The sequence below is a fragment of the Corticium candelabrum genome, chromosome 14 (genome assembly GCF_963422355.1).
Source record: "Corticium candelabrum chromosome 14, ooCorCand1.1, whole genome shotgun sequence".
In the NCBI taxonomy this organism is placed as follows: domain Eukaryota; kingdom Metazoa; phylum Porifera; class Homoscleromorpha; order Homosclerophorida; family Plakinidae; genus Corticium; species Corticium candelabrum.
The window spans coordinates 5,297,265-5,322,264 of NC_085098.1; the positions used below are offsets into that span (position 1 = coordinate 5,297,265).

At 41.9% G+C, this 25,000-nt stretch overlaps 5 protein-coding genes and 1 long non-coding RNA gene across 6 annotated transcripts in view; 3 read left to right on the plus strand and 3 right to left on the minus strand.

Annotated features, from left to right (window-relative positions):
* Positions 1-703, minus strand: part of LOC134189986 (uncharacterized) — a 3,493-nt gene extending 2,790 nt beyond the window's left edge. The window contains exons 1-2 of the mRNA XM_062658387.1: positions 665-703; positions 472-605 (exon numbers count right to left, since the gene is read on the minus strand). Coding sequence (XP_062514371.1) covers positions 472-605; positions 665-682 — 152 coding nt within the window. The 5' untranslated portion in view covers positions 683-703. The remainder of the gene's footprint in view (positions 1-471; positions 606-664) is intronic.
* Positions 704-1,091: 388 nt separating this feature from the next.
* On the minus strand, positions 1,092-7,063 carry LOC134189570 (xylan 1,4-beta-xylosidase-like). Its single transcript, XM_062657882.1, has 18 exons — positions 6,915-7,063; positions 5,822-5,913; positions 5,501-5,752; positions 4,951-5,059; positions 4,605-4,887; positions 4,320-4,549; positions 4,166-4,264; positions 3,919-3,973; positions 3,776-3,861; positions 3,584-3,694; positions 3,398-3,520; positions 3,263-3,327; positions 3,115-3,206; positions 2,810-2,918; positions 2,648-2,744; positions 2,459-2,591; positions 1,582-1,648; positions 1,092-1,517 (listed from the first exon to the last, which is right to left on the minus strand). The coding sequence occupies exons 1-18, from the start codon at positions 6,978-6,980 to the stop codon at positions 1,319-1,321; spliced, it is 2,268 nt and encodes a 755-aa protein (XP_062513866.1). The 5' UTR covers positions 6,981-7,063; the 3' UTR covers positions 1,092-1,318.
* Positions 7,064-8,469: 1,406 nt separating this feature from the next.
* LOC134189805 (fumarate hydratase, mitochondrial-like) lies at positions 8,470-11,684 on the minus strand. The gene is made up of 5 exons (XM_062658188.1): positions 11,496-11,684; positions 11,303-11,440; positions 10,901-11,011; positions 9,748-10,080; positions 8,470-9,481 (listed from the first exon to the last, which is right to left on the minus strand). The coding sequence occupies exons 1-5, from the start codon at positions 11,682-11,684 to the stop codon at positions 8,663-8,665; spliced, it is 1,590 nt and encodes a 529-aa protein (XP_062514172.1). The 3' UTR covers positions 8,470-8,662.
* LOC134189806 (uncharacterized) lies at positions 11,603-12,648 on the plus strand. Its single transcript, XR_009971543.1, has 3 exons — positions 11,603-11,721; positions 11,823-11,856; positions 11,979-12,648. It is a non-coding gene; the product is annotated as an uncharacterized LOC134189806 (long non-coding RNA).
* Positions 12,649-13,226: 578 nt separating this feature from the next.
* Positions 13,227-23,004, plus strand: LOC134190057 (alpha-1,3-mannosyl-glycoprotein 4-beta-N-acetylglucosaminyltransferase A-like). Its single transcript, XM_062658474.1, has 12 exons — positions 13,227-13,364; positions 15,313-15,657; positions 15,783-15,916; positions 15,978-16,024; positions 16,100-16,213; positions 16,285-16,360; positions 20,402-20,522; positions 20,585-20,715; positions 20,775-20,882; positions 20,947-21,140; positions 22,421-22,679; positions 22,741-23,004. Exons 1-12 carry the CDS (start codon positions 13,259-13,261, stop codon positions 22,774-22,776), a joined length of 1,671 nt encoding a protein of 556 aa, XP_062514458.1. The 5' UTR covers positions 13,227-13,258; the 3' UTR covers positions 22,777-23,004.
* A 1,182-nt stretch (positions 23,005-24,186) lies between these two features.
* LOC134189527 (calnexin-like) overlaps positions 24,187-25,000 on the plus strand; it is a 6,910-nt gene continuing 6,096 nt past the window's right edge. Inside the window, exons 1-3 of the mRNA XM_062657826.1 lie at positions 24,187-24,317; positions 24,379-24,461; positions 24,520-24,578. Of these exons, the coding sequence (XP_062513810.1) occupies positions 24,231-24,317; positions 24,379-24,461; positions 24,520-24,578 (229 nt within the window). The 5' untranslated portion in view covers positions 24,187-24,230. The remainder of the gene's footprint in view (positions 24,318-24,378; positions 24,462-24,519; positions 24,579-25,000) is intronic.

The window sequence follows — 25,000 nt, forward strand, 5'->3', positions numbered from 1 at the left end:
ACAGTCAAACAATGGCACTAATACGATGCAGACTGAGTTTTTCTCTATTACAATCTGCAATTCTTTGTGTTAGAGGGACGAGGTCATCGAAGCGCCATCCAGTACATCTTGACTGTGTTGACAGCATCATCAGTGAGGCTCGCCTCACTGTCTAAGAACTCTTTTAGAACTACTATATTGCATTATTGGTACAAACTATTGGATTGTATTCGATGTTGACTGTTAGACAACTAGCCTGTAATAGAGCTGCCATATGTTGAAAATATATGTATAGAAACCAACCAACCAACCAACCAACCAACCCACTTCAGTCAGAGGTCCGCGCTCGTACCTCTGTATATACGACCCCTCAGTCACTCTGCATGTAATATTTGCACCAGATGTATAAGCTGTGACTACTACCTAATTTTTGGTCACGTGACATCTCTATGACTACTCAATGCTGTCGCAATATTTGGCGTTAGAACGCACCCTGGTGTTCCGCCGACTTTTTCTCCTTTCTTCGATTTTGATTTCCGAGATTTTGCGTTGCTCGGACTTCCTTCAACGTCTTCGTCTACGAGAGAACGGTCACGTTTCTCTCTTTTCTTACGTTTCGTCTTCTTCTATTGACAGAAAACGTTCACAAGAAATACAAAAGAAACGTAAGAAAATACGGTCATGCCTCTTGAACGTCGGACATGCCCAGAACATGAGATTTATATCAATTCAAGCCTCGCTGTACCGCGCACAACCTCTGCGCAATGTGCCAATTTTTCATACAAAATTACGATTGATAATTAAATTTAAGTGTTGGCTTTGTGTCACAAAATTCTCGTAGTCTCTTAGATGCAGGCGAAAAGTGGTAAATGACTGAAACTTGATTGTCAAAGACCAGCTGTATGTAATCACCAAGCTTATCCCTCGTGCTTATGCAACTCTACAACACTAAATCAATACGCAATCATTAATAATAGCTAAAGACGCCGTTTAATTTAGTACCATAATTAATGCATTTAAATTTTTTAATTAAAGAATTTAATTAAAATTTCAGAATATTTTTATTCTGTTTTATCTTTGTTGTCTCTCATCTGTCTCTGCATTTTCTGCCTGTAAATTCAGTTGATTTGTATATTTGCAAAGTACATATGCCATGTACGTGTGACACTTTCACTCCATTTACAACAAAATCAGAGTTACACAATTCAGAGCATATGTAAGTCTCAAACAGAACACAAGAATAAGCCAGAGTGCATTTGCACTGTAGCAAAACCGATAGAAAAAAAAAAGTAGAAAACGCTTGGAAATTGACCTCAAACAGTTTGTCACAGCATGCAGTCTACTGTGGCTGACATGCCATGCACTTCTTGGCGTGAGGACAGTCGGAGACCATCACTGGAGTGCTGCCTGCAACACTGAATTTAGAAGACAAAACACCTTCTGTCGTCATTCCATTCACTGGCTGCTGGCCTCCGACTAACACCTGATAATCACCAGGGTTGATGACCCGACTACCATCACCGTTCACAACACTCATACTGTAACACGTTGTACATAACCTATAGCATCTGACACACAAATGAAAAGCTAAGGGATTCTTACTCATATGGATCGAGAGTGAACATGATCATCAGTGACTGGCCGGCTGCAATATGTGATCGATTAAATCCTGTAACACAAGGAGACGTTACAGTTATGCTATGACTACCAGAATTTGTAACTGCCTATGTAAACAGGACATCCTCGGTCAGTTAAAATCAAACTGTATATCTTGATAACAGATAATAGTTAGTACCTTCTGAACCAGCTATCCTATTGATATTAATTATAAATAAGGTCCTATTTTGTATATTGTAACAAATCTGTACAAAAATGCATAAAAACTCCTATACAATACAACACTGATTATCTAAACATTTTGATAATCCGGACAAAATTATTTCCACCCAAAACACACGTGTCTTTCAAGTGTTTCCCAAGTGACATCGTTCCAAACTGGAAACCTGTGAACCTACATCAAACTTGGAACCATAGAGGACTCTACATTCAATCATTACTTAACTTAAATGTGTAAACATGTTGAGTTGTTGTTGACGTAATATTGCAGTATATTAATTAATTAATTATTTGTTCATTATGTACTCGGCTGTCAATGTATGACTGAGCCTCAAGGAATCACCACAGCGTCATTTCATTTATCGAAACATTTACTTATCCGGATAATTGGGGTTGTACTGTACCGTATAAAGCACGAACACACACACACACACACACACACACACACACACACACACACACACACACACACACACACACACACACACACACACACACACACACACACACACACACACACACACACACACACACACACACACACACACACACACACACACACACACACACACACACAACAGCTTCATAATGTATAGAAATGCACATAACACTTGATTAGCTAACCTTTCTTAGTTTACCTAACCTGAAAGTGTTCGTATCGGAACAGGGTATTTGATGCCTTCTCTCGGAGCCGTCACATACAACTGAGCAACTTCATCACCATTCATTTGTCCAGTGTTCTTCACCATAAATGATACAGAAAGCTTTGCACATGCCTAGAATGTCAAACATACTACCTGTCATGGTCAACACTACATGATGACATGTGAACCTGAATGGATGATTGTGACAGTTTGAGATCGCTGTACTGAAAGGTCGTGTAAGACAAGCCATAACCAAATGGAAAAACCGTATTTCCCGTATAGTATCTACACACCCCAAACAATGATGGCTAAAGAGTTAATTCTCGGTCGTAGAATAACAAGCATCTCACTTGTAGGTACGACCAGGTGGTGTTGACATGTTGTAGTCTTGGACGATTGGCAAGTCTTTAACGCCAGTTACTGTTGTAACAGGCATTCTTCCGCCAGGATTGTAATCTCCTACGGTCACAAAATCTGTGGTATCAAACCTTTACTTTATGTTACTTTTGCTCAACCATTACTCTCTATTTCATTTGGATTTTAGCAATGGAGATGATATACAATGCAACCACCAATTTTTTCTATTCAAATAGTTGCATCATATCACATGCACCCTTTCAACAACAGTACTATACACACTTGCAAAACAACTCACCAAACAAAACATCGGCTACAGCACGACCACCCACAGCTCCAGGATAAAACGCTTCTATAATTGCTGGTATGTGGTCTTTCTCCCACGATATTCTACAAGAGAAATCTCTCAACGAAAGACTGACACCGTTACTTTCTGATGATCTAACGATAGAGGGCCGCCATTGATGAGCACAAGAACCGTCTTTGAATTAATTCCCCAAATAAGTTGTGTCTGGAATAATAGATTGTGTTGGCACTTAAATTAAAATATGCTGTAAATGTGTTGAACTTAGTTTTCTCACTAGATCATACTGACAGCCTGGCAAACCAATGCTCTCTCTGTCCTCATTGCCACATGATGTAGGATCACGATCATGTCCTTCGCCTTCCAAATGTCCACTCAAACCCATCACCATGATCACTACCTATCAATTATCCTACCGTTAATACACTATGTTACAAAAAGTAGGAATGCCACGACATCATACGTCTGCATTCTTTGCGGCTGCCGTAGCGTCATTAAACATATCCTTGTTTGTACATCTAGTGTCTTCACAACCAGCACTGTATGTTACTTTAGTGCTCGACGACACTGCTGCCTGCATGACAGTATACAAAAAATGAGTCACATGATAGTTCATGTGATCATTCCAAGTATTTCAAAATTATCCAACCCTAACCTCAATTCCTTGGAGAACAGTTGTGATCGTGTCCGGAATGCCTTCATAGTTTGAGAGCAGCACCTGACTGCTGTTTGCATTAGGTCCTACACAACAACAGAAACACCTCAAGAAAAGTCGTCACATTCGTAAGTGTTACATACCAATAACAGCAATGCTCTTTAAGTCCGTCTTTAAAGGCAAAGCACTGTTTGTATTCTACATAACATGATAGTTCAGAAAAATTAAAATTAAATTTTGAAAAATGAAAAATACAAAATAGAAGTTTGTTAGTCAAAAATTTTGACAAAAATTTAAATTGTGAGTTAAATAATTTGAAAAATAAAAATTGAAATGGCTGGAAGGGTCACAGACGTCGTCAGACAATTAATTACTTGATACACAACAAACCTTTAACAAAACAATAGATTCCCGTGCCGACTTCAAGTTCAAGTCTTGGTTTTCCTTTGTATTCAAACGATCCGCACCAAGAGACTGGTAGCTGACCATCTAAGGTTGAACAGTGCTAAGTACTAAACTCAAAACCCAACCACTTCACACTCACATTTGGAGGATCAAAATCCCCTAATCTGATTCTCCAGTAAAAATTTCTCCACACGGAATCAGCTATAGTCTGAGGTGACACCAGATGGTCTTCAACGGCTTTCCCCAAATTTTTTGAATAGATGGCATCATGGCCAAGATCTAAATCTGTTGTTGCATTAATGCTAACCGCGGCTGCCAACTCATTAGAGTCAACAAAGTGATGTGTGTTGTGCACCATAGATACACCACCTAAACTACATATTTATACATATCATACTAGATGTCTGTGAGCGAGCTCTCTTACCATTGTCAGAGCAAACTGAAACATTGTACCCTCCAAACTCCTCACGTAGCACCGTTTTAAGAAGAAAGTCGTTTGCGCAGTCTGGTGCTCCATTTGGAATCATCTTGCATCGAGTGCCACTGTAGGCTGGCATCACCTGCCCGGCCTTGCCGCCCATGATCTGCGACTTGAATGCGGGAAGATACGTGTCATACAAATCATGCATAGTTGCATTAGCCGTGAAGTGTGCACGATCGTTGTCACGACCACTGTGGACCGCGTAGTGCTTGGGACAAGCTACAATCTGCAATGTTAGCAAATGTACGTAACACAATATTTGCATCTAATGGTGGTCGTTGTTTTGTACCTTGACATAGTGAGGATCACTGCCTTCTTGAAGTCCACGAGTGTAGGCTACACCAATTTGTGATAGCACATAAGGGTCCTCACCAAATGTTTCTTCACCTCTTCCCCATCTTGATAAAAAATGAGTTAATTAAGAAAATAAACAAACAAACAAACAGATAAACAAATTGTTTTATTGCTCACAAACTTTGCTACTACAAAGTCTAAATTCTCTACTCTAATTCTCTACCACTACTGAGACTAATTTGTTCTGATGAATCTACATTTAGTAAATATAAAAAATAGAATAAATTAGTTTAGACAAAAACTGTTTGCAGGTGTGGAGACTAAAGTAGAGAAAGGTACCACAATATAACGTATTGTATTACCGTTGTCCATAGAAACAACAAACATACATACATACATACAAACAAATAAATGCCCATTCCCCATGCACAGACTCATAAACACACAACAACAACAACAACAACAACAACAAAAACAAGAAAGAAAGAAAACAACAAGCAACAGAAACAAGAGAAGACCAAAAACTACGTAGACAATACAGCTACCTTGGATCTCGAAACAGATTAACATTTGGACTGAAGCAGTTGAGAGCCGCAGCTTCAGTGCTCGTCCCATTGTTTTTTGCCAACATCAAATTATGCAAAGCCCGACCCTCGTCTGCAGCGGCTTCCCCTACTGCTCTCACAAGATCAACATCAAACGTCGCACCAAGACCAATAGGAGCAGGAAACACAGTCCATTTCATGTCTGAGCTCCAGTGACCTCCAGATGCTGACCAACCGTGGACACAATTAGATCTAACAGAAAAACTCTGATCAGACTTGTACTATAACTAACTGTTGAACGTACGTGTAGATGCTGCCTACCTCCAGTTGTATGCATTAATACCAAGACGACTAATAGCTGGAGCAATTGTCCACGTTTGCTGAATTTGCTCATCCAGTTTCAACCTACTGACCTAGTCATTTGACAATAAAATTACACATGACAACAACTTTCGCCATTTATTTTGTTGATGAGAGTGCCATGTTTGTTTGTAAAGTATTTTGTATAGTTAGAGTGGTCTAGAGTGTAATAGCTTACCAGTAGGTTGTGTATAAGTAGAGTATTTATAGCAATAAACAAACTGTCTGTCTGTCTGTCTGTCTGTCTGTCTGTCTGTCTGTCTGTCTTTTACTTCTTACATCAAACTATGATACAATTCTGCAAAGAACTACAGTAATACAACTAGACTCATGTCCATTGAAAGCTAACATTACAGCAAACTAAAACACTTATATCTAGATCTGTCTGTCTGTCTGTCTGCTTGTCTTTGTATATCTGTCTGTCTGTCTGTCTGTCTGTCTGTCTGTCTGTCTGTCTGTCTGTCTGTCCGTACATATATTTGAAACATGAATCTAGCAACATAAAATATGTAACTAAGAGTCAAAACAAACAGAATCACCTAGAGACTAAAAAGATCAACACTACTGAACAAGCTTAGAACTAAAACTACATTTCCTGTCTGTCTGTCTTCTTTTATTAATTAAACTGCAAAATCCGTTGTGTGTGTGTGTCCGTTTGTCTATCTGTCTGTCTATTTGCATGTTAACTATATTTTAATTCTTAGCTCAGCACTATACCTACATGTATAAATATTCCATTCTAATATATAATTACATAGACGAGTCTAGCTGCCTGTTTGTCTGCCACTGTTTGATTACCTAGCTGGCTTATTATTCTCTTTCTGTATCTACTCATGCCTTGCAATGTTCACAAACTAAAATGTTACCGGTACTTAAATTAATTTCTACGAACCTTAACTTAATTAAGTTAATTAATAATTCATTATTGTTTTCGTCCATCTCTAATCTATATCCTACCTACCTACCCCAAAGACACATCCGTGTCACATATTCTCTGCATATTTTATTGCGTCCGTCTACAGTCCTGTACTGTAGCACATGAATCCCATCTCACCAGATCTGTTGCTCGCTCTTCCGGCGTCAACTTCGGGTCACAGAACTTGTAACTACTCTGTGGCATCGACTGGCAGTCGACGGATTGTGGAAAGGTGGCTGCATCAGCCGCAAACACAAAGAATCCTGCAATAATCACGATTACTGACATTCCCACCATAGTGCGCGCTCGAGCGTCCAGACCAAACGAATCAGCACATGACCAGGCACATGCACGTCTCATCATCCACCGCACTTCAACTGTTCTGCTACTAGGAGATATATTACCATAACGAGAGGCACTTTTAGCTTCATTACTCAACGGATATAAAATAAGTTGGATGATCCCGGGGCCTAGAAAGTTTGTGAGAATCTCAGAGTTTATTTCTGCGTGCCCATTTTTTAATTCCTTCAAGATTTTGGCAAGATCTTCCATGTTCTGAAATGTTCATATTGATATGTTAATTAGTTAAGCCGTTCAAGAGATATCGTGTTTACAAACAGACACACATACAGACAGACACACAGACAGACAGACACACATACAGACAGACACACATACAGACAGACACATAGACAGGCCAAACACACAAACAGACATGCAGACAGACACACAGAAAAACATACAGACAGACATACAGACAGACACAGACAGACACAGACACAAACAGACAAACAGACACACAAACAGACAGACACACATACAGACAAACACACATACAGACCAGACAGACAGACAGACAGACAGACAGACAGACAGACAGACAGACAGACAGACAGACAAAAGCTTCGCCGTCTGAAGGCAACAGGTGTAACCTCTTTGCCACCCAATACTTCAGCCAGCAGCTAGTACTGGAGGCTTATACACTGCTAAGCTCTAAGTATGGCCCTCACTTTGTTTTACACAAGTTTAAATTTAGCTTAGTTGATGAACACTACTAGTAGTTGGACAGTACATAGTACAATGTATCCTAGATTGCAAAATGTATCACAGATAAAAGTTCAAATATTTGTGACAGACAGACAGACAGACAGACAGACAGGTCGCTGGACAATATTTAGCCTGTACTAGCAGCTGCAATATGCAAATATATGTATTGACAGACAGATAGACAGACAGACAGACAGACAGACAGACAGACAGACAGACAGACAGACGGACAGACAGACAGGCAGACAAACAGACAGACAGGCAGACAAACAGACAGACAGACAGACAGACAGATACGCAGACAAACATCTATGAAAACATTACAACCTTGCTCCCCTGTGCTACTCGAGTCGTAAAGACACTAGCTATATAAGCTTTAGGTTCCACTGAATCTAATTAAAATTTGCTTTTTGTTGCTGGGCAGTTACGCTATTATGTCAGATACAAGCATCAGAATTAGCAAGAAAAGTATGGTCTGTACAAATCACACAAGTCAAACGAACAGAGCAGTGAAATGCATCAGATCGGTCTTCGTAATAAAACAAAGCATCTACGTGTCCTCGATTAATAAAGACCTAGCCTGTAGTTATCTGGATTTGCAATTGAAATGTCAGGCAAACAAAGCAGCTGAGAGAAACTCGAATGGTAACAGTTGCATAGCACTACTGTAGTTGACACTTACAGAGTAGTGCAGCCAACTGACTACAACTAAACAACTATTTCAATTTCAATGTTTCTAGAATAGTAAGCACAGTAAATAGTGACTGATATTTCACACATAAGAGAAAACATACTGAGCATGAGATCACAGAACTGCTTCTCTACAGTCACGTCCAAGTCTACTTTGGGCCAAGCATATCCTGAGGTCTGACCCATTGATCAAACTGTTCATCAGTCAGTCCATGCAACCGAGCAGATTCACGCAGCGTGATTCCATCGGCATGAGCCTGTTTGGCAATCTTTGTAGCCTTGTCGTATCCCACATGAGGATTGAGAGCTGTCACCAACATGAGTGACTCATTCAGTAATTGTTCAATCCTTTTAGTGTTCGCCTCGATGCCGATGACGCAATTATTTGTAAAGGAAACGGCCGAATCTCCAAGTAGCCTTACAGAGCGTAACACGTTTGAAACAATTAACGGCTTGAATACGTTCAACTCAAAATGCCCGTTGCTCCCTCCAACAGTCACAGCCACATGATTACCCATCACTTGAGCAGCCACCATGGTGACAGCCTCACACTGAGTTGGGTTTACCTTTCCCGGCATGATGCTGCTTCCCGGCTCATTCTCTGGCAAATGCAGTTCTCCGATTCCACACCTTGGTCCCGATCCTAGCAAACGTATGTCGTTCGCAATCTTCATTAGACTACAGGCCGTTGCATTGAGAGCTCCGTGAACTTCTACTAACGTGTCGTGACTGGCCAAAGCCTCGAATTTGTTTGGAGCACTAGTAAAAGGTAAGCCTGTGATTTCGGCTACTTTGGAAGCCATCTTTTCAGCAAATCCGATACGAGTGTTCAGACCGGTGCCGACAGCAGTTCCACCAATGGCAAGTTGATAGAGGCGTGGCAGAGTCGACCGAATTCGATCAATGGAACCGTCCATTTGTGCCACATAACCGCTAAATTCCTGTCCTACTGTCAGTGGAGTCGCATCCTATATTCAGCAGCAAGCAATAGTAAGCACAGAAATCTGTAGTAGTTTGCACTTGTTTCGTGCATAAATACAATCTTAAGCTTTGTTTGTTCATCTGTATTGTCTGTAAGTCTCCATGACTGCCTGTCCATCCATCCATTCATCTGGCTATCTCTCTGTCTGTCTGTGTGCCCACCTGTCTACCTCTCTCTGTGTTTGCATGTCTGTCCATTGTCTGTCCATGTACAGTTACACCTTCGTCTCTATCTGCTCTGCATTAGACTAACCATAAGATGCGTTCGTCCAATCTTCACAATGTCTTTAAATTGCTCCAATTTCACTGCAAGTGCTTTCCTGAGTGCCGATAATCCAGGTATCAAACAACTGTCTATTTCTCTTGCAACGGCAATATGCATGGCAGTTGGAAAAGTGTCGTTAGAACTTTGGCTCTTATTCACATGATCGTTTGGATGTACTGGCTCTTTACTCCCTAGTGTGCCACCCAACATTTCAATGGCTCTATTGCTGATCACTTCATTTACATTCATGTTTGTCTGAGTTCCCGACCCAGTTTGCCAGATGACAAGAGGGAAATGGTCATCAAGTTTGCCAGAGCTCACCTGCAACAAAAGACAAATTTCTAAAAGATGCGGCTACTCTACAAGCGTCCAAGTACAGCATGTACGACTGACTTTCAGCGAGTTACATTGTAATACTTCCAACATAACCAATGTATGCTGTGGGCATCCTCAAACGTAATTCCATCATACTACAGCATGTAAGGTTTGTACAGAAACCGGTGTAATTTCTCTGGCAATATGGAAACTGCACTAACCCACCACACTTCCCTCAAGTTTCTGACTACAAAATGGCTAAACACCAATGTGTGTATTGTACGTATTTATTTGTATGCAGTGTAAACGCCTATCTACGGTAGTGCAAACGTACGTAATCTCAAGCCTTGACCAAACACTAACGTCTGATCAAAAATGCAACTGTTAGCAAATGCCCTGTACTTCTATAGCTGCGTGTGATCATAAACGATGTCATCTAGTTATGACTTAATTCCATCTGATACTAGATCTATACAAGTCAGTCATTATCAATACCAATGACAAGCTTTTCACAATAAAACTATTCGCTTCTAATTTGCCATTTTGTTTCCTTAGACTATTTACAAGTACAACAAACAAAACAGTAATTTGTCACACGATTACAATAAACATGAAGCCTGAAAGACAAGACTACCAAACAAGACAGAATAAATACAAAATTGCATTATAATCTCACCCAATACTGAGTGGCTAGCATCTACATGCCACATACAAAGACGAACCAAATTTCAAAAAAATTCTCAACTTTTGCCATCACTACAGGAAATTATGCTAACTGGATGTTGACATAGATGCATATACACATACTTGCAAGACCCGATCATACCTCATCAGCTGCTTTCATGATAGCTTCAGCTTTGCCTCTATCCAAACCAAACTCAACGTTCACATCAGCAGCTGCTCGTTTCAAATACCCAAATGCGTGAATAATCGGAATCTGAAATCAAGGCCGAATTACAAACAATTACAAAGTTACTATCCGTATCGTGCTACTATGCTAGTATTTCCAGTTTATCATATGACGTCATCTCTTTCATACAATCAGACCACCACAAGACAGAAACATTAAAATACACAATTTACTACTGCGTGATTATTACACGTGGTGAAAACGTGTTATCTTTATTTACTGACGTATTCATTGCCAGATTGGTCATCCAACACATTGTATTAATACAGTACTGTGCAAGGTATTTTTTCATCCGGGGATTTGCATTACAAATCTTACCGGCATCCGCTCTGTAGGACCACCAATAGCGAAGTTCTTCAGTGATCGAGCTGTGTTTGCTCCATAGTATTTGTCGCTGGGCACGTCAATAGCTCCAAAGCTGTCGTGTTCCACACGAACGCTCAACGCACGAGACGTCTGAATGAATAGCAATCACTACACTGTCTCATTGACTTAACAAACGTCAATCTACCATTGTTCTCAAAACACCAAGTCTAGACAGCCAGCAGGTTTGCATTAGAGACGACTGAAGGGCGACTCGTTTGTGTACTAAGCCGACATACGGGATGTCTACAGCGCGCGCTAACACCAACATGGAAAATACAGATGAGAAAGTTCGCATGGTGTTGCAGTGTTTGAATGATCCAAATCTGAATGACATCAGACTGCCTGAAGGATGTGAAATTGAAAATTGGCAGGTTAGTAAATTTTTACTGCAAATTGAACTTGCAAGGACAAGACCCTAGATTGGACTTGTGTAGAGCTGTATGTTTTGGCTGTTTGTTGGTGTTTGTTGCAGGATACGAACAGTGCAGCCACCTGGGAAGACCTGGGTAGGTGATCAAATTTTTTAGATATTGTATGTATTTTAAGTATTAAATATTTAGTATGTTTAGTATATTTTACTTTCGTTGGTAAATTAAATTTATTTTTTCTTGCTCAATGTTTGCCATAGGTTCACTGTGATCGATGATGTCACTAAAATGTTGCTTCCACGTATTCATAATCTGATGCTCTGATGTTTTTTGGTCGAATTTGGTTTGTTGTCAGAGTTTAATTAACTTAATTAAGGAACTCTACACTAAATCTGACAATTTGCCAAGATTTTTACAGTCGCCTTTTCAAGTTCATTGCCTAATCTATTGCAAAAACATTTTGTTTCTATTTTATAGCTTTGAAATAATGTTTTGTAGAATAGGTAATTTCACAGCTGGCATGCTTGTGCTAATACCCGAGGTATGGGCAGTTTTGTGTATTACAGCATGCACTTAACAGTGATTCGATCAACACATGCACTTGTTCACCATATTAGACTATGATTACAAGACAAATCAAAGCAATGAGATAAATCAATAAGTTAATAAATTAATGAATTAAAGCAAATTAATGACTTAAACTTCAACTTGCTGTAACAGTAATAGAAATACTAGCATTACCAGATTGGTTTATAATATGGTATACAATTAATAGAAATAATCATTTTTACCGAGAGACTATATAGCAGTTGAAATTAAAAGATTTTTTGATAAGCAATATTTACGTGCTTTAGTTTTCTTCTGTGCATTTGACTTATCTTGCCTTTGTGGTTTGAATCAATATTGTTTTATGGAGATGGACATCCTTTGGCAGCTGGTATTTCTATTTTAGTTACACAAGCATTTGGTAATCACGTCAAAGACTGGAGCAGCAAGAGGTTTCTCGACACGTAAGAGAGAAACCAAATCTTTGCTTGAGTATTTTCTGTGTCAATGCAAGCGCCACGTATCGTGCGTTTCTAGATTTGTTAAGACAGAGATGTTTGATCCAAATGGATTTTTCTTTCTGAAGATGGATGGCAAGTATGTAGCGACCGCATTCGCTTGGATTAGTGAGCATGGAGCACAAGTACACTGGGTAGGAGTGCTGCCACAGTATCGCAAGAGAGGTCTCGGAACGGCTCTGGTGAAACTTGTCTTACAACATCACAGAAACAAAGGATGGAAATCCGCATATTTAGACACCGAGGTTGACAGAGTAAATGCCATTGCACTCTATACTTCAATGGGTTTCAGAATTGCTTAACTGTACTCGCATTTTTAACATTACAATAGAATAATACATGACAGAAAACTATCTAAAAACTACTAAAAAGATTTATTATTTTTACTATTTTCGTGGTGTTATCCGGGCTTTTCTGGAAACACGTGATAATTTCCTACTCCAAGGTGCGGCTATCACTCTCTCTCTTGTTTCCTGATGAAAGTCGTTCGTCCTCGTCCTACGTCAATTGCAGCACTAGCCGTTTTTCTCGTCGTCTTTTCCTTTGGTTACTTGGTCACAGTCAGTCGTGTGCCGGACAGAGGTGAGTAGGCATTCTTCTCACTCTCCGAGAAACACCCCTATCAGCCAGTTTTGAGCCCTTGCTCGTACTCAATGACATCTAAGTGTGTCACGTTGAACTCACGTCTCTGGACGTTAGTAGTTTGCGTAGGAACCCAGTGGAAGGGCCTCTCCTTGTATTTCCGGTTTTGTAACAGTGGGTGTCGACTACTGGGTAGGTTTGCGGTGTGAATGATGCAGGGAGGAATCAGCGTTGCTACGCTTGCTGTCACGTTGTGAACAACAAGTCCAACTGGCGAGTGTAGAATGGTGTTCTCTATTAGTTGTAATTGGCCTAAGTTAGTGATGCCAACGCTGTGTTTATAGACTCGTGGGGTGAGTGGGGAGACAACATTGTGTCTCCTAGTGCCAGTTGTAAATATCAGTGTTGTACGTGACGAGTCGGACACGAACATAACATGGATATGAAACTTGTGGTTGCGCAACCATTTTGTCTACGAATGGCGTTTGAACTACTTCAGATAATAGACGTTTTGGTTGTTGCTTTTTATCACCCGCCTTCAGCGATACAAAGCGTTTTGTACAGTCTAGGGATGCAGAGCGCTGTTTAGGTAGGTGGAGCGTAGACCTAATTGGCATGTGACGGTCTCATGGTGTGTTGTAAACACGAACTCTCTTGATGAGCGGGCGGAACCATGGTGGTTGAATGTTAGAGTGTTCAACAGGCCATGATGAGGTTGGACGTGCAATATTCACAGCAAACAGTGAAATTTGATGGGTTCCAGCGTTTTTATATTATCAATTAATTAAGATTTCTTGATGGGATATCCAGACAAGTGTGTTGTTTGTTAATTTAGAGTACTTGCCGTGACATTGTCTGCTTTGTTTCTGTTCTGTTATGTGATTACAGTGTACTGTTGTTCAGATGATGTGTACTGTACGCAGATAAATTGTGATAATGAGGTTACACTGTTAGCTATCTGTTTGACATACATGTGTACTGTACCTGTGTAGTGTGTGATGCTTGATTCGGCTTCACTAGCTTCTGATTGCAACCTAAGACTAGTGTGTGTGTGTGTGTGTGTGTGTGTGTGTGTGTGTGTGTGTGTGTGTGTGTGTGTGTGTGTGTGTGTGTGTGTGTGTGTGTGTGTGTGTGTGTGTGTGTGTGTGTGTGTGTGTGTGTGTGTGTGTGTGTGGTGTGTGTGTGTGTGTGTGTGTGTGTGTGTGTGAGTCCATCCATCTGTGTGTGTGTGTGTGTGTGTGTGTGTGTGTGTGTGTGTGTGTGTGTGTGTGTGTGTGTGTGTGTGTGTGTGTGTGTGTGTGTGTGTGTGTGTGTGTGTGTGTGTGAGTCCATCCATCTGTGTGTGTGTGTGTGTGTGTGTGTGTGTGTGTGTGTGTGTGTGTGTGTGTGTGGTGTGTGTGTGGTGTGTGTGTGTGTGTGTGTGGTGTGTGTGTGTGTGTGTGTGTGTGTGTGTGTGTGTGTGTGTGTCTTGTGTGTGTGTGTCTGTGTCTGTGTCTGTGTCTGTGTGTGTGTGTGTCTGTGTGTGTGTGTCTGTGTGTGTGTGTGTGTGTCTGTGTGTGTGTGTGTGTGTGTGTGTGTGTGTGTGTGTGTGTGTGTGTGTGTGTGTGTGTGTGTGTGTGTGTGTGTGTGTGTGTGTGTATCTATCTGTCTTCTGTCTGTATGTCTGTCTGTATGTCTGTCTACATATGATAGAGACATTCAACATTTTGTCCATTGACTGTTATTGTTTTGCATAAAGTTAGCGCTAGTTATCGGTACAGAAAGTGATCTGTCTGTCTGCCTGTCTGTCTGTCTGTCTGTCTGTACACGTGTCTGCGTGCATGCTTGTGTGTGCATGCATGTGTGTATATCGGATTTCAGTAACTTACCCATCAATGACTGTCTTCTCACTAATGATTGAGTGACTTACAATTGAGTACATGTTTTAATAAATTTCCTGTATCAATAGCCGTGTTAGTCCAAGAAGACAATAATGTTGCTCGACAATTGAATGAGCTCGAGTGGCGTATTAAGTCAGCAGTGTCTCAAAGCAATGAAAGATCGCGAGACTTTGTCAACATACGAAATGAGATTGAAAATATTTTCAGAAAGAACAGAGAACGTATAGCTTCATCACTAAAGCCAGTTGTGCGAGCGCCTTCGTCAGTCAACCAGCCTATACGAGCAGTAGAACCTAACATAACGGCAAATCAACTGGAGCAGCTTCGCATCGAGCTGCTGCCTGGAATGTCTCATCTACGCAGTCAACAAGACATTCAACCTGCATTTGAGCTGTCGAAGAAGAGACGAGGAGGTATGAATGTACACATGAAATTGACATTATGTATGTATTGTATCATTAAATTAGTGTAATTATTGATATTATTGTGAAGTATTGGGTATAAATCAATGATTAATTATTTTAATTTTTATTGGCAGTGTCCATTGCTATCGGTATTCCGACTGTGAAGAGAGACAAGCAGACGTACCTGTTGGATACGATCGACTCTCTACTGAAAGCGCTTACAGACGACGACAAGCAAGATGTAGTCATTACGGTGATGATTGCAGAGGTGCACAACATGCCCACATTGATAACCAATCACTAATACAGACTAATCGTGGTGTTGATAGTGGGACATAGCGTACGTACGAGACGTAGCCGAGGGCATCAAGTCACGGTGAGCATGCATGCTTACGGGCAATCAATTAGTGTAGAGTTCTCTGGTGTTCAGCAAATGCATGAATTTTTTCAGATTTCTGTCAGCAATTGATTTGGGTTTGTTGGAAATTATTTCCCCACCTCAAAGTTTCTACCCAAGTTTAGATGGTCTGACGTTGTCATTTGGAGACGACCACGACAGAGTACGGTAAGCAGCAGTACATTTTGTAAGTCTGTTGTTAGGGATCTTATACATGTTGGGTGTCTAAACTTGTGCAGATGGCGGACAAAGCAGAACTTAGATTATGCTTTTATGATGATGTATGCACGGAATAAAGGACGATATTATCTTCAGGTGAACTAATCAGGCTTGTGACTAGTGCATGAAGTGTAACGAGAACACGGGTTGGTGTTGGTAGTATTGAAGCGAGCTTGTGCTTGCACATGCGTGTGTGTGTGTTTGTGTGTGTGGAGGTGTGTCTGTCTGTCTTTCTGTACCAATCTGTCTGTCTGTCTGTCTGTCTGTCTCAAGGTTCAAAAAATGTGTTTGAATCTGGTCGCCAGTTTGGCCACCTAGAGGAACGATTGGTCGCCAAACTTTTACTAGTTTCTAGGTCAGACATTCCAGAAGTAAACAAGTCATTAATATCACTGTTGAGACCCTTTCCCAGATTATCATGTTTGACATTACATTAGGACCTAACTAGGAATTTGCAGTAACGTTGGATGAACATTGGTTAGTAAACACATCAATCTACAGTATTGTACTTGGGATTCTTTTATGTTATACTATGAGTATTCATATTTTATAGAAACTTTCAACTAATTGTATAGCTACAACCAAACAAAATGTGGCTGTGTGGTTTTGTAATGTTAATTAATGTGATTATGTGGTTTGTCATCACATCCACATCCTGGTAATCCATTCAATAAGACGAGCATTCTTTGAGCGTTTTCTTAATTCTCTATTTGACTCAGTGCTACTACAGTGTAAGGAACAACTCCGTAGTCTATCTTTCAAAGTACCCGCTGGATAATCCCAAAGCGCAAACATCAGCAAAAATTATCGATCGGTTGCCTTGACTTTATAGCTGTTATCGAATGTGAATGCTCACGCTGGGTTACTTACATTGCTATGGCAAGATTTCACGACAAGGACCCTTTTAGGTGTTGCGACTTTCTCTTCTCAACACAACAACGTTCAGCTACAGGTACAAGAGTAAATTAGGCGCTTGAATGCTACTAGGTATGAAAAACCAGCGAACACGACGTAAAGAAGAGCAAAATTAGACGTGTAGGACACTAGAGCATAATATGCTAGATATACGTACAGTATATAGCTTCTATTGATCATATATAGCTAATAACAGTAAATACTGTTTACGCTTCAACTGCAGGTAAAAGAACAGATGACAATCATTTCTGATCTCCAAAGCAGGTTAATAGAAATCCTAAAATTCCAGCCGTTACTGAATCATAATCATGCAACACGAAATTGATATTAGCATTGCAATACTGCCTGTTCTTTGAATGTTCATCAATTGTTTTTTTCTGATTATCACGTTGAGTATGATGACGACAGTGCCTTGATGAGTAGTGCGGAACTGAACTCTCTTGAACTTTTCAAGAACCATGCTACAACGAACCAAGAAGTAAAGGCCACGCCAGAGTGCTTGTACAACGTTTGCTGACTGAAATATACGCAGAACAATGAGTACGGGTATTCATCTGACAAAGCTCAAAAGCCTAAGTCCCGCCTACTACCATCAGCCCCGCTTGCTGTTTGTCAGAGGAGCTGATCCAAGTCGACGAAACTAGTATTTCATGCAACCGATAGACACCCTCGCAAGCAACGGTTTGGTGCTGTTCTTGCAAAGTGAAAAGAAAAACACCAATGCAATAGCATAAGGGAAGCAAATTGCCTTCTAGCGGTGGAGCTAAATGTGCAGGAGGTTCAAAAGTTGGCTCCCGACCAGCAAGGCGCAAAACCATCTAGACAAATATTGTTTTGCCTGTACCCTAAACAACAATAAATCGCCTCCAAAACAATCAACGTGCACCTGAAGGCCTGAAGATTCATATAAAAGCGCTCGTACTTCGTAGTGAATGTACTTACCGCACACCGTGCATTTCAAGATCAGCCATTTCCGCTCATTTCATCTTCCTCTCCTGTGCAAAAGAAATCACGAGACCAATGCAAACTGCTGTTAGCAATCGACTAAGATACACTGCATCCTATGCTGATCGAAACAGGGTAGCTGGTCATCTTGTTTCTTGGGACGAAATTCACGAAGTGAGGCGCCATGGCGGTGACAGCATCAAAGCACGTCCACTTCCGTCCCTCTCCTACGAAACCTCATCCTCTATTGCATCCTACCTATCGTTGAATTTATGCTCCAAACCTTCTTTTCACTACACATTGCAACAATGGAGAAGAAAAAGCTCTGGTGGCTAGACAGACTATCAGTAAAGTAGTTGACCTAGCAAGCACCCGAATACGGGACATTGTAACACAACGAGATGCAGACAATCCGGGTCTTGTTTTGAAAGATAACGTGCGGGCTGGTTCCGTAGACTACTATTGATTTGCTGAGAACAGTACATCCGGTAACTCTCAAGTAATACCCACACCCCACGTGGTTTCCTATGGCTAGCTGTGCTAATCTCTAGAACGCACGTGATAAACGTTGTTGTGGTAGCGTTTCAATAGCGTGTGGCATCATTCAACATCTAGATTTCAGAACTGGACATGCAGAAACTTTTGTCTGAACAGACTTTCTTAGTAGCACTAGGAAACGTATGAGCTCCTGGACTTACCTGGTAGCTTCCTGATATAGAAAGACACTCGGGCAGCTTGCTGCGAGAAAAGCTGTTTGTTTTGCCACTTCCTACGCCCACCATTTGCAAAGATCTACAAAATAGTTTTTATTTGTCTCAATTCCAGATTGTCAGATTCTTCGTTTCCTTTCAACAGCTTAGAAAAAGGATCTAAATAGGCAGTTGTCGTCACTTTCAATTACGATTGGCTGCGGATTTCATGTTTCATTCGGGAGAAACTGCTGCACAATGGCGTCTCGTCGATGATAGAGCTGTTGACTTGGATTTGTTGGTGTAGCATATGAAGATAGGAGTGACCGCGATTGTTTGAAAAATTTTACGCGCCTGCATGTCTTTAGTTGGGTTTGTCTGGAGCTGATTGCAGAGACCAATGAGATCAGTACAGGCAGTAGAGTTTATAAAATGATGGTGTACACCAGAGGATAGCAACAACTGGCGATTACTAGGTGATATGTTGTTACAGGATATGTAGAAGGTGCTACGTAGACGGCATACATCGCTGGGTGCCACTAAATGGTAGACGTTGAAGGTGGCAACTTACCTTAATTAACTTAATTGTAATGCAAAACATTTGCTAAGCAGGTGGTTTGCATCCAAGAGCCACTGTCACAAAAGACTAGAAACTACCAAATATTTCTAGTCACCAAATTGGTGACCACACTGTTCGTTTAGTCGCCAGCCATCTAGAAGTGGTCGCCATATGGCGACTTGGCGACCGGATTTTTCAAATCCTGCTGTCTGTCTGTCTCTGTCTGTCTCTGTCTGTCGTTTTCTGTCTTGCCTGTCTGTCTGTGTGTCTGTCCATCTGTGTGTTTGTCTATCTGTCTGTTCGTTTCTGTGTGTGTGTGTGTGTGTGTGTGTGTGTGTGTGTGTGTGTGTGTGTGTGTGTGTGTGTGTGTGTGTGTGTGTGTGCGTCCGTGCATGTGTGTGTGTGTGTGTGTGTGTGTGTGTGTGTGTGTGTGTGTGTGTGTGTGTGTGTGTGTGTGTGTGTGTGCGTCCGTGCATGTGTGTGTGTGTGTGTGTGTGTGTGTGTGTGTGTGTGTGTGTCTGTTTGTGTGTGTGTGTGTGTGTGTGTGTGTGTGTGTGTGTGTGTGTGTGTGTGTGTGTGTGTGTGTGTGTGTGTGTGTGTGTGTGTGTGTGTATCTATCTATCTGTCTGTATGTCTGTCTGTTTGTCTGTCTGTATGCCTGTCTACATATGATAGAGACATTCAACATTTTGTCCATTGACTGTTGTTGTTTTGCATAAAGTTAGCTCTAGTTATTGGTAGAGAAAGCGATCTGTCTGTCTGTCTGTCTGTCTGTGCACGTGTGCGCATGCATGCTTGTGTGTGCATGCTTGTGTCTTTGGTTATTTTTTGCATGTCTAAGACATGTGCCGACCATGCATGCTTTGGTTGCCAAAATGATTTCTCTGGTGTGTTTGAGGTCTTCTCAGGATCGACCATTAAAACTTTCCACTAAAACTTTCCACTAAAATTTTACCACTGAAATTTCTCTGTCTCCAGTAGTTTGGTCAAAGTGCTACTATTTTAATTGTAACGTCATTCTTTGTTTAGCTTGAAGATGACATATTAAGCACACCTAGTTTTGTTGCACGAATTAATGGATTTGTTCAAGAGAGTTCAGCGGCCATGCCCAACTGGGTTCTTCTGGAGTTTTCCGCGTTAGGATTTATCGGTATGTCGAGTAGCTGACATATGACTGACTAAGTGTCGTACGTGAGTTTGGGCTGAACGTAGGAAAGTTATTTCACTCGAGTGACCTGTACAGGTTGGCGTCTTTCTTCATGATGTTTCACAAGGACAAGCCGATCGACTGGCTGCTGGATCATTTTCTGTTTGTCAAAGTGTGTCATCCGGAACACGATATGGTGTGTCTGTTTGGCATCGGTAAACGTGTTTGATTGTAATCGTGTTCGTCTGGAGACAGAAAATGTGTGGCAAAGAAAAGGCGAAAGTACGAATTCGTTACAAACCGTCGTTGTTTCAACACGTCGGACAACATTCATCACTAAAAGGCAAAATTCAAAAACTAAAAGTAACGGCATGTGTCTCTACGTTTGAACCACGGCGTAACTTACTACAGTTTTTTGCCTTCGTAGGACAGAGATTTCAAGAAGAATCTTCCTCCGCCTCCGTTTACGAATCCGCCCGCTCGTGTGTCGACAACATTGGATGTATATCAATCTCACACACTCGACCAGGTGTATCTCAGTCGTGATATCTTCTGGGGAATGACTCCGAAGAAAGGGGACACGATTCAGTTTGTGTTTGACAAGCCAACCGTATTGACAAAGTAAGTGCTAGAAACAGGTTTCGGTAATTTTTGGATAAGAGAAAATAGGTGGTTAAGTTTACCTGCTAGGGTGTCTGCAAAGGAGCTAGAAAGTTTTAATTACTCTAAACATGGAAATTTTGTGTGGTTAAAATTTTTGCTATTTTTGTGGTTGAGGTATTTTAAATACCTCAAAAATCACAAGGCGTTGCCAGGTATCACGTTGCCAATGCACGCCCTCGTAGGGAGACCTCTCGCAGCGACACACAATCATTCGCAGCCTTTACTGTTGACGGTGATTGACCGAGAATGTCAGTGGGCTGTGGAAGACATGGTCTTCTCTCAACACCCCCACTTTTTGTAACAGAAGCGTCATGGTAGACTAGACCACGTGATTGATAAAATCACGTGACATGCTTTGATGTCGGAACAACAAAAATTAACTCGCGAAATGCTCTCTGATGCAAAAAAATGCAAAATATTAACCAGTGAAAATTTCCATGTTTACAGTATCTCTGCTAAAGAGGTTATGTTTTGGTTCATTTTGTTTGTTTGTTTGTCTGCTAGCAGGATTACCCAAAAAGCACCAGACAGATTTCGATGAAATTTTTTACGAGATGTTTGTTTGTCTTTGCCAACGTTAGGTCTGATTTAGTTTGGGTTTTGGCTGGCTGTGGCAAACACAGGCACACTGGTACCACGTAGAGTCTATGATAGTCATTGCAGTTAGCGGCACTTAACAGCTAAATGACTTTCTGAGAGAAATTAGTGAACTGTGGAAGTCGCCATGTTCAAATGTCCTTAAGTCCTATGGGTTAGTTACGCGACCTTTGGGATGGGGATAATGTGTTGTGGCATCTATGGGGAATATCGATAGTTAGAGATAGGTGTCTCAGACAAATGGCGGAGTGTTGCGCCTTGGTGGAGGTATGTGCCCTTAGAGCGTTCTTGTTTTTGTTGGTTCACACACACACACACACACACACACACACACACACACACACACACACACACACGCACCTTGAATTACTTGCAACTTGCAAATGCAGTCATTCTCAATCGAAGTTCTATACGTTTGCAATCCGACTCTTAGGGCTACTTATCAGTTCACGACTTAGACATACAGTAATATGGAAATCTTGATGCCGTCGCTTGCCAATATGGTCCAACTCTAGTTGACAAATTCAAGTCTGATTAAGCCCACAACTGAGCACGAAACCACCAGTCTACGTGTAGTCTCTCTTGCAGCCAATTGTGTTGGGCATTTCTATCCAACTTATTGAATACCAAATTGTCTTTAGGATTCTCATTCTGTCGGGGAATACACAGCATCCCGGCGACATCTGCAGTAACGTGACCATCGAAGTCGAGCAAGTCGACTCATCAAACGTGGTGCTACCGGTTGCCCCGAACCCCGCCGAAAATCCACATCGAATCAGACTATGCGATTTCGACAAGAACGGCCAGGCAGTCTGCGACGTACCGAGCAACATGGGTCCTCTTGTCAGTATACGACTGATGTTCACGTATGATGCGAAGGCATGGGTAATCCTCAGACAAGTGAGTTGGTCACGTGACAACAACGGATGTCTCACACTATAACGTAATGTTTGTGTTACAGGTCAACTTTTTTGCTGCCAAGGCAGTGAATAGGTGATGAAGCTTCATGAGGTTTATCTTAATTAAACAAAGGCGATGCTCTGTATAGGGCAAAAGTTACTATTTCTCAACCAAAATTTGTTTATGTACATGCAATGCCTTTTCAGTAGGCCTAGGATAGACTTGTTGGATGGGTTATGCTGCAGAGGAACATTCCGTGTGTCTTTGATAGCTTGGCATGCAAAGATTAATCGATACTATTCTTTATTCTGGTTAGTTTCGTTCACATGTGAGTCGACCTCAAGATTCGAGTAGCGAATGTCGTCCAACACACACACACACACACACACACACACACACACACACACACACACACACACCACAAGTTTGTACGGTAATCGTTTCAGTGATCATCCTGTATACAGATGTACCGTACTGTGGTACACATAGTAGTGCATGTTCAATGGAGTATTGTGTGTAGGCTTCGAGTTCCAGACCGAGCAAATGAGCAATGTGCTCCAACTAAACCGGGGAAGTCGACAATCGATGTGCTAGCCAGTTGAAGAGATTTAAGGCAATCCTTGCGTTTCTGTACATTCGCAGTAGTTCTTTTCTGAGTGCAATGCACTCTGACACTCATGCGCATGCCACACCACACACACGCTGTATATCCCGGATAGCTAAGCGACTACCCTTTTGCTTGTTTGGCGGGAGAGGGCAGTGGTCTCTTGTCTCAGGCCTGTCTGGCTACCATGTTTCGTACAACCTCCGCAATGCAGTCTTGTGACCGTACACGCCCACGCATGTAGACTCAATATTTCTGCTGTACATGTGTACACACACTTAGCTTTGCTGTCTACACATTCCTACAAACTCAGGAACACTTTAACTCTTAGAAGAAAGTCACGAACGGTGGCTTGGTTATACAACTCTAGAGGCATTAGAATTCAAGTTTTCACGGGATAAAACTTCATTAGACTCCGAGATTTGGTCAATACCGATAGTGCTCGTGCCTAGCCGCGTCCCCAGACTCTCTCGCGCTAGTCTTGTCCGGTGCCCGTATGACAATTCCAGGCACGAGAGAAAATCCGTTTGTCTGTCTGTCTGTCTGTCTCTCTGTTTTGTTATTCTGTGCTTCTGTCTGTCTGTCTGTCTGTCTGTCTGTCTGTCTTTCGGTCTGTCTGTCTATCCATTTGTTTGTCTGTCTGTCTGTCTGTCTGTCTGTCTCTCGCGCCTGGAATTGTCATACGGGCACCGGACAAGACTAGCGCGAGTAAGTCTGGGGACGAGGCTACTCGTGCCCACTCTGCTTTGGCGCTGCATATCTAGCGTGGGCGCTAGCCTCGGCCTTCCAGATCCGAGTAGCGCCGATTTAGGACGGCGCTACATGGGTCTGGAAAGCCGAGCCGAGGCTATCAGGGCGTGACGTCACCCACCACAACGCACATGCACATCCGGGCATCGCAGTCACAGCACCCTTCCACCTTCGACCACGTGTCACACTTGAAGTCGATGGCGGCTGCGACGCTCTTTCTACGAACATTCCTCCCCCTCCTCCTAACAGCCTACAAACACACGACAACGTCAGCACAAGAAGAGGTAACCCACTACCCCGCCAATTTCCCTCCTCATTCCATCTCGACGTTTTCCTCCATCGCAGGCCGTCCAGAGCGTCGTACCTGAGCCGGCCGGAGCGTATTCCTTCTTCGAGGGTTTTGCGAGTAGGCAAGACTTCGACAACAGGTTAGACGCGTCGCGTTGCGAACCGTCGGGTTGTAGCCACGTGTTTGACTGCTCACAGGTGGATTCTGTCGGACGCGAAGAAGGACGGAGTGGAAGAGGAGGTCGCAAAATTCGATGGTGAGTTGTTTGTTGGCGGCGTAGCGTGTGTTACGTTGCGTCTGTTGGCGTCTGGTGTGCTTCTGTTGGTTGGTTTCACGGTGGTGATCGGTGGCGGGCGTAGTTGGGGCTAAGTTGGGGCTTGATTGGTTGATGATGGTGCCATGGATCGTATGTGTGGAATGCCATCATGTGAGTGATCATCCTAACAGCGGGTAGTTGGCTGTTTGTCTGTCTGTCTCTTTGTCTTTCTTTCTGTCTGTCTGTCTGTCTCTTTGTCTTTCTTTCTGTCTGTCTGTCTGTCTGTCTGTCTGTCCGTCTTTCTTTCTGTCTGTCTGTCCGTCCGTTTTGTCTGTTTGTCTGTCTATCCGTTTATCTGTCTGTCTGTCTGTTTGTCTATCCGTTTGTCTGTCCATTTGTCTGTCTGCCTGTCTGTCTCTATC

Excerpts from the sequence above, each read along its gene's own strand:
- LOC134190057 (XM_062658474.1), top strand. The coding sequence starts at position 13,259 with ATGAAAGTCGTTCGTCCTCGTCCTACGTCAATTGCAGCACTAGCCGTT. Across the intron at positions 15,658-15,782 it reads GTCGAAGAAGAGACGAGGAG|TGTCCATTGCTATCGGTATT; the intron begins GTATGAATGTAC and ends TTTTATTGGCAG. Across the intron at positions 15,917-15,977 it reads TTACGGTGATGATTGCAGAG|TGGGACATAGCGTACGTACG; the intron begins GTGCACAACATG and ends TGGTGTTGATAG.
- LOC134189805 (XM_062658188.1), bottom strand. The coding sequence starts at position 11,684 with ATGTCATTCAGATTTGGATCATTCAAACACTGCAACACCATGCGAACT. Across the intron at positions 11,012-11,302 it reads GTCCTACAGAGCGGATGCCG|ATTCCGATTATTCACGCATT; the intron begins GTAAGATTTGTA and ends CCTTGATTTCAG. Across the intron at positions 10,081-10,900 it reads TCATGAAAGCAGCTGATGAG|GTGAGCTCTGGCAAACTTGA; the intron begins GTATGATCGGGT and ends CTTTTGTTGCAG.
- LOC134189570 (XM_062657882.1), bottom strand. The coding sequence starts at position 6,980 with ATGCCACAGAGTAGTTACAAGTTCTGTGACCCGAAGTTGACGCCGGAA. Across the intron at positions 5,914-6,914 it reads AAGAGCGAGCAACAGATCTG|GTCAGTAGGTTGAAACTGGA; the intron begins GTGAGATGGGAT and ends TCAAATGACTAG. Across the intron at positions 1,649-2,458 it reads TCCGATACGAACACTTTCAG|GATTTAATCGATCACATATT; the intron begins GTTAGGTAAACT and ends CTTGTGTTACAG.